Here is a 13019-nt window from a genome sequence, read left to right as displayed (position 1 = left end):
GTGCTTTATAATATATTCACAGTCTTTGTTTTCTTCTAATGAGAGTGAAGTTTCTGCAGTTTATGTTTGCCACCCATACAACTGCCTATTTATCACATATTTATCCACTGGGTGATTACATGCATGAATAATTATGCATTTCTCTAAAGACACTGGGCCACTTTAGTTTTAAAGACAGCTCTCGCTCTATTTGTGCATCCAGACTGCCAGCTATATTTGGCATGGCATAGCTGGAGAGTTGATGATCAAAGCTTTCACTTATTCAGTTTAATATTTCAAAACAATTGGATGACCTGGTTGCTCCCCTAATAGCTATTCAAACATTGCATGCATTTTGTGAAATGCTAACTAGCGGCAACCAACAAAGTAGGCCGTGTCGCGGTCAGAGCGCGGCCGCTCAAATTCCGTTTGAAGTAAAAGAGGGGTCTGAATTTCAAATGAAACTCTGAATCTGCACAATAATGCCTCTCTTGAATATGATGTGAAAATGTAACAGGCTTGTCTTAATGAAAAGAGAGCATGCCAGAAATGAATATTTGAGTTTGCTTTCTTCTCCTGTTTTCTAATACCAGTAATGAACAAGCATACTGAAGGAGCTGCAAGCGATCGGTTCTTTTTGAGTGGCTTTTTACTTAAGTTATTAAAACTTTATGGAGAAATAGACTTGATCAAATCCATTTATTGTCACTCAAACATATACACAAGTGCCCCCCCCCCCCCCATGTATTCAGTGTAATTGAATATGAAGTGTTGTGTTGACATTCGGCTGTCGGTTGATATTCACTTGCCAGTGTGTTATTAAGAGAAGTAAAAAATGTGAGTCCAGTCTGAGGCTAATAAAGTGCAGTGCTGATATATGTATCGTGATCAATCAAGAGTTCACATGTCTGATCGCTTGGGGTAAGAAGCTGTCATTTAGTCAGCTGGTGCGGGTCCTGATGCTGCGATACCGCCTGCCTGATGGTAGCAGTTAGAGCAGCCCATGACTCGGATGGCTGGAGTCTCTGTTGATCCTCCAAGCTTTTTTACACACACCGCCTGGTATGGATGTCCTGGAGGGAGGGAAGCTCACCTCCGATGATGTGTCTGGCAGTTCGCACCACACTTTGCAGGGCTTTGCGGTTGAGGGTGGTGCTGTTGCCATACCAGGCGGTGAGACAGCCAGTCAGGATGCTCTCTACAGTGCTTCCAAACTTCCTCAGTCATCTCAGGAAGCTGGTGAGCCTTCTTTACAACGGCCTCAGTGTGGACGGACCATGTGAGTTCCTCAGTGATGTGGACACTGAGGAACTTGAAGCTGCTGAGTCTCCACCGGTGCTCCATTGATGGTGATGGGGCTGTGTTCTCTGATTTGTAGTTTAGTATATGAAAAATACAATCTTTAAGGGTTAGTTCACCCAGACATTAAAGTTACGTCATTTAATCACCCTCATTAAAACACATTGTTTCCTAACCTGTATGATTTTCTTTATGTGGAACACAAAAATATTTTAAGTGTCCAGAGTGCTCTTTGCATGGGTATGAGGGGGCATCAAGCTCTAAAAATCTAAAATAATACAGTGCACTGTATTCCAAGTCCTCTGAAGTCATACGGCAGCTTTGTATGAGAACCAGACTGAAATGTACCGGTATGTCATTTATTGCTGAAAAATGTGTATATGCTATGCTTACAATCTCCAATAGATAGCAGTTTTGTACCGAAACATAATGTGCTGTTAAAGCTATTCATCACTTTAAACTGTGATCTTATTGGTTCTTAGGCTGACTTGAACTGCAACATTCAGGATGAAACTGGGGCCTTCTATGGAGTGACCAGTCAGTACGAGAGTCCGGAGAACATGACCATCACTTGCTCCACAAAGGTTTGCTCATTCGGCAAACAGGTCGTGGAGAAAGTGGAGGTAAATTTTAACCACATGTCACTTTTTGAGTAGAGGCACAGCTAAAGGAAGCAACAGGTGTTGTCCATCAAAATACACAATCTTCTCTGGCAGTTAATGGAGTTTCAAGTTGTTTCAACATTGTCTCAGATGTTTTTCCTGAAATTGCATTAAGATGATGGTATCAGATTGTACTACGGTACTTTGAAATACACCATGGTACAAATTAATGGAAGGCTTCAGGTTCAATTCAAGTTAAGCTCAATTGTAACACTTTACAATAAGGTTCCATTTGTTGATAACATGAACTAACAATGAACTTTAACAGCATTTATTAATCTTGTTTAATGTTCATTTCAACATATACTAATGCATTTTTAAAATATATTTTTTTTATATGTTAACATTAGTAAATGCACTATGAACTAACAGGAACTAAAAATGAACCATTGTATTTTTATTAACTAACATGAACTCAAATTAATAAATAATAAAAAATGTATATTGTTCATTGTTAGTTCATGATACCTAATGCAATAAATAATGTTAACAAATACAACCTTATTGTAAAGTGTTACCGGCTCAATCGACAAAATGTGTGGCATAATGTTGATTACCACAAAAAAATTTAGATTGCTGAGATATAGTGCACTCACGTCCATTCACTATATAGGAAATAGCAAATGAGTGAACGATTTCGGACCCAGCCACTCTTCGCCATATGATTGCCTCGTGCCCGCACATATCTCGCCTCGCCGTGCACGCACAGAAAGGCTGTCTGTTCACACTCCAGTTGTCAATCACGCGAACGGCAGAGCAAAAGGCATGTACACTTAACTTGGACAAAAGTGTCACTTTTCGTGCAAGTCCGCCACCATTTTAACTAGATCGAAATAAACATTGAAACCACTTTTTTCACAAATAACCGTTAGATTTGCCGTAAACATGTGAAACTTATATACCATAAATTGTTTGGCTATGCAGCTTGGACAGAGAGTGCAACAGGAGCCATCAAATGTTGTTTATCAAATTAGATACACACAGCCTTATAGGGTTAAACCCGGAATATTCCTTTAATGTGCCATTATATTTTCATCTTACTCCATGTTACTTTAAAGAATACAATGGTTCTGTCATGGGACATGCCCAAAAACATGATACTTTTTGTAAATGCATGTAATCATCTATCTTTCATCTCTCCTTTTAGACAGAATATGCTCGCTTTGAGAACGGACGCTTTGTCTACAGGATAAGCCGGTCTCCCATGTGCGAATACATGATAAACTTCATCCACAAACTCAAACATTTGCCTGAGAAATACATGATGAACAGTGTCCTGGAGAACTTCACCATCTTGTTGGTAAGTCTGCTTATCTGTCAAGTCATGTTTAAACCACGTTACTCTGAGGCAATCAGTGAGAGCTGTCAGTGAAGGGCGGAGCCTGTGGCCTCTGAGCATTCCGGAGCATTCCTGGCATTCCTGTGGTGCTGTGGACAGCCTGATAATCTCCTGTAGACGGGCAAAGGAACCCCTTTCTTAAACCATCACACACATGCGGATTACTGCCCTATTCTCTCCAGTAGTGAAGGTCTTTGTAATGCAGGGGGGCGCACTTTCCCATCTCACTTCCTCTCTCTTCCTTTTCAAATTCCTCACTTCCTGGTGCTCCACTGTGTAACTGTGACCATTTCACATGTGTGGGTGAACTTATGCCCTATTTTGAGGGTCATTCATACGGAGCTTCCAAAGGGCCAAAGTGTTGGGTCGGGAAAAAATATAAATAACTACTCCCCTGCTAATTTTTGTGTGCTCTCATAAAATGTTTGTGTTCTCTTGCTAATTGTTTTTTTGTTCTCTCACAAAACGTTTGCATTCTCTCACAAAACTTTTGTGTTCTCTTGCAAATATAGAGTTCAACAAGAAGAAAAAGCCAGTGCAAGGAAAGACAATACTTAGGCAATGCACAAATCATAATCCTCAATTTATGAATTTGTGAAAATAAAGACAACACAGTTAAAATTGCTTTAAATGTGATTGGTCTAATTGGTGGACATTTGATTTGCATATCATTATTGTTTTTGTTGTCGTAGTGATGGTGTTTCCTTCTCAATTAATAAAGCAATAAAAACTTGCTTCATTATGTGGGAAGTCATGTCAAGTTTCTTAGTAAACCTAAAGATATGCAGATTTTACATAATAAAGGATAATAAGATTTGTTTTGGTCAAGAACGACTCAGGGTGCGTTCCATTCAGAACCGATCATCCCTGTGCCTTATGCGAGGGCATGGGGGAGGGATGGGTGTTGTTTTTGAAGGTTTTGGGCTTTTAAATTAAAATCATTTGGATGCCACCCTGATTGCTGTGCCCTGTGGAGGCATCATTTATGCTGTTTGGTGTGGCAGTGTTGAAGATTGACTCATAACACAATTGTCACCATCTGCTGGCACATGATAAATGGCCACATAAACATACGTATATATAAAATAATAGTTGATATTTGAGCATATTATGATATTCAATTCACACTATAGTTTGAGAAAACATGCTTCATATATTAAAAGCATAGCATTTTTAAATATGTTGCATTTGAAATTGCATTAAAATCATACATTGTATGAATTATTGAATTATGTATAATGTAATGATGCAATACAGAGAAAGGAGTCACTGTATCTTCTTACTCTATACAAGTTTACAAGTGTCACAATTCACTGTTGTCTGCCCTGTGTTTTGCCTCTCATCTGTTCCCCATGGACTACACTTCCCATAATTCCCTGCCCTCATCACTGCCAGCTGTCTTCCATTGTCCTCACCTGTGTTTATGTCACGATTCACTGTTGTCTGCCCTGTGTTTTGCCTCTGTCATCTGTTCCCCATGGACTACACTTCCCATAATTCCCTGCCCTTATCACTGCCAGCTGTCTTCCATTGTCCTCACCTTTGTTTCATCTACTCATGTATATTATGCCCTGTTGGTTGCTTGTTCTTGGTCAGTTGTTCTGTAACGCAGGGAAGAAGTCAAGAGAGCTGGATCTAGGTGCAGCGAAGAATTTTAATGAAAAAAATAAACAAATACAAATAACTGGGAGACACAGGAACAAAATAAAACATCCACGAAGGGCAAAACGTCCATGAAGGACACTGGCAAAACACCGTAGGTCAGGATACATTCAAGAACATACTTTCAACAACTGACCAAGAACAAGCAACCAACAGGGCATAATATACAAAAAGACTAATGAGTAGACGAAACACAGGTGAGGACAATGGAAGACAGCTGGCAGTGATGAGGGCAGGGAATTATGGGAAGTGTAGTCCATGGGGAACAGATGACAGAGGCAAAACACAGGGCAGACAACAGTGAATCGTGACAACAAGATACAGTTGTCCACAAGTAGACACCGGCATTTGTCATCTCGACTTCTCTCATAAATGCAATAGCCAGCAGAGCATTCAGACAAAGGAGTGCATATACGAGAGCATAAGTTTTTTGCGAGAGAATGCAAAATAATTTGCGAGAGAACACAAAAGTATTTGCTTATTTTTTTCCCACACTACAAGTTTTTTCCCCACCACATTTAGGGGCTACATACATTAAAGGGATTGTTCACCAAAATATTTTTATTCTGGCATAAACTTATGTCCTTATACCCAAGTCTGCATGACTGCATGTTTCAAATCGGCACGACTTTCTTTATTCTGTGGAATGCAAAAGTAAATGTTTGGCAGAATATTTTAGGGGCTGATGAGCTCAGTCACCATTCACTTTCAATATATGGAAAAAAAATGTGCAATGAAAGTGCCTAAGGCTGACATATTATGTGTTTCATGTAAGAAAGTCATGTGGGTTTGAAATGACATGAGGGTAAATCAAGACATATTTTTGTGGTGAACCATTCCTTGACATTTTCATATTTATGCACATTTTTACCACAAATTCTTATTACCATCCTTTTTTTTATTATTTTTTTTTTTTGAGTTTGTAATTCTTGTTGTTCTTCATGGTAATTCTCATTTGATACAATGATTTTTTTTATTTGTTTGTTTAAAATAATACTAAATATACTACAAATAATAATAATAATTATTATTATCATTATATTACAACCCCAATTCCAAAAAAGTTGGGACTGTAAGAAAACATTTAATAAAAGCAAAAAGGTGTGATTTGTAAATGTACTTTGACTCATAAAAGTGGCAGTATTTGCTGCTCCAAAATTTGTACATATCTGTCTGCATTAATGGTGCCCTCACAGATGTGCGATTTACTCATGCCATGGGCACTGACACACCCCTGGCCCATACAGACACTGGCTTATGGACCTAACTCTAATAACAGCTTGGAGAACACAATGGCTGTGTTTTTCAAAAACTATTTGAAATGTGGACTCTTTTGACCAAAAAACAAGGTTCAACAGTTCTACTTTCCATCTATGATGAGAACGAGCACCGAGAAGTCTGCAGCGCTTCTGGTCAGTGTTGATGTATGGCTTCTGCTTGATAGTAAAGTCTTAACTTGCATATGTGGAAGCAGCGACTAACAAAGCTTTACTAAATTAATCCCAAGCCCATGTTCATGATATCCATTACAGATGAATGATGTTTTTAAGACAGTGATGTCTGAGGGATCAGAGATCATGCGCATTCAGAAGTTGTTTTCGTCTTGTCCTTTATGCACCAATATTTGACCATATTCCTTGAATCTTTTAATTGTAGAGGGTGAAATGCCCAAAATCCTCATTTGTCTTTGGGGAACATTGTTCTCAAAGTGCTGCATTATTTGCTGAAGCATCTGTTGGTAAATTGACAAGTCTCGAATGATCCTTGCTCTTAAAGGACTAGGCTGTTTTTGGAGGCTCCCTAAATATACAATGACACGATTGTCTCACCTGTTTCACATCGCCTTGTTATTTTAACTTGTCAAATTGTTATTAGTCTTAAATTGCCCCATCTCAACTTTTTTTGGAGCTTTTTGCAATCATCTGATTTGAAATTACTGTACATAAAAAACAATGTAAAACCTCATATAATGAGTTGTTGTAATGTTTTCAATTGAGCAAATTTACAGATCAAATTGAGCAAATTGTTTTTATTCGCATTTTTCATACTGCCCCATCTTTATTGAATTGGGGTTGTATAAGTACTCATTGTTTTGGGAGAAAATGAAATCAAAGGAGCCTTTTACCCCCGGGAGTCTTTAGCCCCATTGTACCCTACATTTATGTTAATTGTGGTACTTTTACAGTAATGCCATTTCTCACTGTTTCAGGTGGTCACAAACAGAGACACACAGGAGACCCTGCTGTGCATGGCCTGTGTGTTTGAGGTGTCGAACAGTGAACACGGAGCCCAGCATCACATCTACAGACTCGTGAAGGAATGAAACCGCTCTTTCACACAGACTCTGAACCTCAGTACAGTGGCAGTGCCTCTCGCATAACACTCACTCAAGATTATTTTCCCACTCATTTGGGTGACGCTTATAATTATATATATTTTTCCTTTAGTAATATGTGTTTGACGTTTAACTGCAGCTGTGAATTGCGGTACAGTTGTATTATGTTTCAATATGGGAAAGAATGTCAAAGAATACGTAATCAACATTAATTCCTAGGCTGTACAGATAAAGTGACAGTATCATTTGACTTTAAGGTAGGGTTGATTTAGATTGAATCTGAAAACAACCTTGTTTTAATTTGTATCATGTAATGTACAAGAAAAGAGAACATATTTGTCATTTGTATGAAAGCATATGGGTGTAGCCATAAATGTGTGTGTGTGTGTGTGTGTGTGTGTGTGTGTGATGTAGGTGTGTACAAATGTGTATATACATTCTCACATACTTGTAGATTTTTCCCAAAGAAAAGGTATTTGAGAGATTCCATCCCGGAACATTGATTATTATTTTTAAAGAAAGAATGCTACTGTAGACTGACATTCTTGTGGCCATCTGAAAACAACAGTTCCTGCATTCAGAACATCCACATAATTCAGGGAATTCAGAAGTCCAGCCATTGAAAAGAAATTGTTTTGTACACGTTCCTTCATTCTTTGTATTCACATCCTGAGGAATTACTGCACTGTGATAAGTTTATAGTAACCTGTGGGTTTTTTTTTTTTTTCACTTTCGTCATTGCCTGCAATAAGAAATAAGCTTACTGTTTCCTGTACAGCTAAATATCTCCTGCCAACATGCTTGTGTAAAGAGTAACTCAACAAGAAGCACTGCATTAACAAACAGGGGTTGATGGATTATCTATCGACTTATCCCAAGCATTTGGATCCACTTGTTGGACTTGCCTTAGAGCGTACACTCCCTCAGATTTCCCCGCAGATTTGGGACACAATTGTTCCACAGACGCACTGAGGAGGTCACACTTCCCGAAGCCCATCCCTGAACGCTCCTGTACTCTATGGAGCGCTTCATCTTCAATACGGATTTAGTTATGGAATCAATCCTGCTGCCTTTGTATACCCATACAGCCCATGTCTCTGTGGCCTAAGCGTTTTCTACGACTGCAAAGCCTTAATAATAGCTGTGTGAAGTCCAAAAGATGCCACTAAAGCTGTGACCTCTTTCCTAAGCTGGAATACTTTCTTATCACATGTTGTAGGAATTGTACAGTACAAAACTGCCAAAGTGTAACTCATACAGCACAGTGCCTTAGTGTATGAAGTGAATACAATAGAGCGTCATTATTTTGGGAAAAGAAAAAAACCACTAAGATTCTAAAGTGTGTGTCATCGAAATTAAAGAGCACTGGCCAGTGCGCACGTTTGGTCAACCTTTAACTCTTTCTTGATAACGTCTCAGTGATGTAAAACATGTAACACATTAAACAAACTATCCAATCTTGCCTTTCTTATCCAAAAAGACCAAAAGGTTTTAAGGAGTTTCATTTTATCTTCTCTTTATTTCCTGCACTGTAGCATGAAAGTGCCTTTGGTTCCGATTTTCCAGCTTAGAAAAGACTTAAAGGGATAGTTCACCCAAAAATGGTCATTTACTCACCCTCATGCTGTCTCAATCTCGTGTGACTTGAAGGATGTACGATGTGTTTTTGTCCATACATTTTAAGTCAACAAGGTGTAACACTTTCAAGTTAAAAAAGCACAAAAAAGCAGCATAAAAGTAATCCATAAGACTCAATAAATGAGTGGTTTAATCCATGTCTTCTGAAGTTCTGTGATCATATTGGGTTAAAAAAAACAGACCAAAATGTAAGTCCTTATTCACTATAATGTGCCCTTCAAGTGGAGTCGGAAATATCGTAATTAGGAGTTCTGACCACATAAATGACCAAGCGAAGTCATATTAACGAGTGGGAAACTGGAATCCTAGATGATACATGATTTTCAGAGTTGGGACGATGACATGAAAAGCAACGATTTTGCAAAATGATATCATCTTTGTAATTTATTTCAATAATATTAATTTGTTATATATGTCTGTAAACTAATGGCTCACCCTTCGTGGTTTGTTTGAAGCAAATTAATTAATATGTTAGATACCATGCATTAATAAATCATATATGTCTTTTATAAGTGATGCAGGTTTATTCACCGGTACAACAGAAAAAGGGGCATTGTTTATGTTTTGCTTCTTCTGTATTTGGTTTACCACATGAATGCATGACATATCGTAGTAACGAATGCCCGACTTGGAAGTACGAGCTTCCTAGGTGCACTTGAAGGCAGCATAAGTCTTTACACCTAGGCAGATTGGAACACAGTGCAGGCTTCAAGACTATTCCTTGATGATGCACACGATTGCCAAGTACTCAATCCTGATATCAGACAGTATACGTCAATAAGATGTTCCATTTTCATTGTCTAGTGTTCATCATCAACCTTTTGGTGACTGCGATACATTTTAAAAGTAGCCCAAACAACTCTTGTATATGCATTTTCAAAATAGCCCAACTGGGCATGAGAACCTGGCAACACTATGTCTGGTTTGTGTACAGCGCTCTGTATCAAGTGAGAGGAAGTGTGTGAATGAGCTTCTCTCATGAGCATGTGTCAAGATTTACAAGTGAATAAAAACGTACATTTTGGTCCGTTTCGCACACAAAGTGATCGTATTGCTTCAGAAGACATGGATTAAACAACTGGAGTCGTATGGATTACTTATGTGCTACATTCATGTGCTTTTTGGAGAAAATTTCTAACCCCATTGACTTGGACAAAAACACCTCATAGGTCTTTCAAAATGTCTTTGTGTTCTGCAGAGGAAAGAAAGCCATTTGAATTTGAGCCGTCATGAGGGTGAGTAAATGAAGCAAGAATTGTCATTTCTGTGTGAACTATACCTTTAATATTATTTTGCATTATTAAGATTATCATAGATACCAAATAAGTGGATGTAGGTCAAATATTCACCACATTGCCTTCATAACATTTTATAGAAAAATCAACATGGGCTAGTGAGTGGATATGTACTGAGATAAATGTCTATAATAATAATTATTAAAGACAAATATCTATCAGCATTTGGTTTGGTGGATGTGGCAAACTGTCCTTTTTTTAGTTGAAGATCCTCAGTTCATTTGTGCTGAGTGCTGTGAGAGACTCATCTGACATAGAGTTTAGCTACTTTTTTTTAGTGCATACATAAAAGTGAAAAACCTCATGGCGGCGTTGAGATTATAAGAGCTGAAATGGCGTTTTCTCTCTTTTTTGTGTGTGTGTATTGTTTTTAAGCCATTTTAATGTCTTATTTTTCTTTCATGAATATAGTAAACACTATTTTGAGTGACGTCAAGGTGTGTTACTCCTCAAACCTTAGCAAATAGTCAACCACAATGTCACTTTTAAATCCTTTATGGATAAAGCTGACTTCTACAGACCATATTATCTCCACTACACTTCATAATTTATTGTTTATGTAAGTGGACGATTTCAGAGGAACCATCAGAGTGAAAGACTCATAAGTTAGATTTACAGCTCTCTATGTTGTACCGCTTAAAGTAAACTGTGGAGTTCAGTATGCTTGATATCAAAACGGCAAACGATGTTGAGTGTTTTGTGTTTGCCTTCCCTTCGCCCTTGGTTCATGTTTCATATAGAGATCTTTCTGTATTGTTCTACGTGTATATGCGATGGTTTTGTGATGACGTCAGTATGATGTTCTGAACCCATTTTGGGTGGTGATACTGTCACTGCTGCTCTGCTGGTGCTTTTGCTATGTCAGTTCCTCCTTTAACAGTTCTCCTATACGTCTCTAGGGATCTGAGGACTAATGCCTTTAATATGATGAATGTTAAATGGACATTATTTTGCTAGAAATAGACACTACACAAGGATTTGATTGGAATCTGGACTACAGTATGTCGGCAGCTTAGCTTATGTTTTTTGATCGTTTGTATTTTGTCTATGTGTAGGTACTGGTACCTTCTAAGTTCATTACCATTTAAAGATGTTGGCTTTAAAGTGAACTTTTCTCTAGTTCAAGATAGTATCATAAAAAGATATTGGGTTTGTGTGCAGAGATTTTTTTGTAAAAAGGTGCTTTGTATAAAATTATATATTCTGGCTTTTCTTGGTACAAAGGTGTGATATCTTTTAATATCCTGCCGATGATGGAAAAAAACAACAACATTGGAGCAAGTTTAAGAGAGAAGAGAGAAAATGTACTATGTGTGTGTTCTTTATCGCATATGGTCTTGTCTTTGCTCCGTAACATTTTGATGCCTTCTTGATAAAGTGGTAGGTATTTTGTAGCTTTCTAGATACTTTGTATGTACACAATATTGAATAAAATAAATAATTAAAATGCTCCTTGGCTTTTCGCTGTTTTTTTCCAGCATTTTCATTCACATAAAAGTCTTTACATCAACTATTAGAAAATTCCTAATGTTCTGTTTGAGGGTCTGAGAGACCACAAATCCATTTCCACAGCTTGAAAAACAAACTTAAAGGGACAGTTCACCCAAAAATGCAAATTCTCTCATTGTTTACTCACCCTCATGCCATCCCAGATGTGTATGACTTTCTTCAGAAACACACAAATAAGATATTCAGAAGAATTTCTCTGCTCTGTAGGTCCATACAATGCAAGTAAATGGGTGCCAAAAATCACATAAATCAGCATAAAATAATCCATAAGACTCCAGTGGTTAAATCAATGTATTCAGAAGTGATATGATAGGTGTGGGTGAGAAAAAGATCAATATTTAATATTTTTTTTTACTACAAATTATTTCTGCGCAGTCAATCTCTACTTTAACTTTCACTTTTAAATTCTTCTTCCTCTGTTTTTGGTGACTCATATTCTTCATGCATATTGCCCCCTACTTCATGGAGAAGAATCTATAGCAAATAAGTATTTAAATAGTGATCTGTTTCTCACCCACACCTATCGTATCACTTCTGAATACATTGATTTAACCCCTGGAGTCTTATGGATTACTTTTATGTTGATTTATGTGATTTTTGGCGTATAACAATTTTTACTTGCATTGGATGGACCTACAGAACTGAAACATTCTTCTAAAAATCTTCATTCGTGTTCTGGAGAAGAAAGTCTGGGATGGCATGAGGGTGAGTAGTAGTGGAGTGGTGGTGGCGTAGTGGGCTAAAGCACATAACTGTTAATCAGAAGGTCGCTGGTTAGATCCCCACAGCCACCACCATTGTGTCCTTGAGCAAGGCACTTAACTCCAGGTTGCTCCGGGGGGATTGTCCCTGTAATAAGTGCACTGTAAGTCACTTTGGATAAAAGCGTCTGCCAAATGCATAAATGTAAATGTAAATGATGAGAGAATTTCATTTTTGGGTGAACTTTCCCTTTAACTTTGAAGCATCAGGTTAATACTTCATGACTTTTCATCAAGAAATAACCATAGACAAAATTTGAACTTTATTACATGCTTCAAACGTCCCATATAAAAAAATATATTAGACTCCATATAAATAATAATGCATGGTCAAATTTTGCATGGTCAAATTTAATAATTAGTGTACTGTGCACAGTATAGCAGTGCATAAATGCCAATGTTTTTTACATGATTTTCTTTGAAAGTTGCCCTAAATGGAAACAACGGTACTATATTGGACAACAGACATGTTTTTGAATGTGTAAGTCTACATTGTGATACAACAGACAAGTTAATAATGCAATAATATGTACCTACTTT

General features: G+C 37.7%; 1 protein-coding gene across 4 annotated transcripts in view; it reads left to right on the top strand.

The window, feature by feature from the left end:
• Positions 1-11653, top strand: part of LOC127655101 (transcriptional enhancer factor TEF-1) — a 123534-nt gene extending 111881 nt beyond the window's left edge. For all 4 annotated transcript variants that reach the window (XM_052142831.1, XM_052142905.1, XM_052142988.1 and 1 more), the window contains 3 exons: positions 1761-1901; positions 3088-3240; positions 7151-11653. In XM_052142831.1, coding sequence (XP_051998791.1) covers positions 1761-1901; positions 3088-3240; positions 7151-7264 — 408 coding nt within the window. In that variant the 3' untranslated portion in view covers positions 7265-11653. The remainder of the gene's footprint in view (positions 1-1760; positions 1902-3087; positions 3241-7150) is intronic.
• The last annotated feature ends 1366 nt before the right edge of the window (positions 11654-13019 follow it).

This window comes from Xyrauchen texanus, chromosome 1 (assembly GCF_025860055.1).
Source record: "Xyrauchen texanus isolate HMW12.3.18 chromosome 1, RBS_HiC_50CHRs, whole genome shotgun sequence".
NCBI classification, from domain to species: Eukaryota; Metazoa; Chordata; class Actinopteri; order Cypriniformes; family Catostomidae; genus Xyrauchen; species Xyrauchen texanus.
This window is presented reverse-complemented; position numbering and strand designations above follow the sequence as displayed.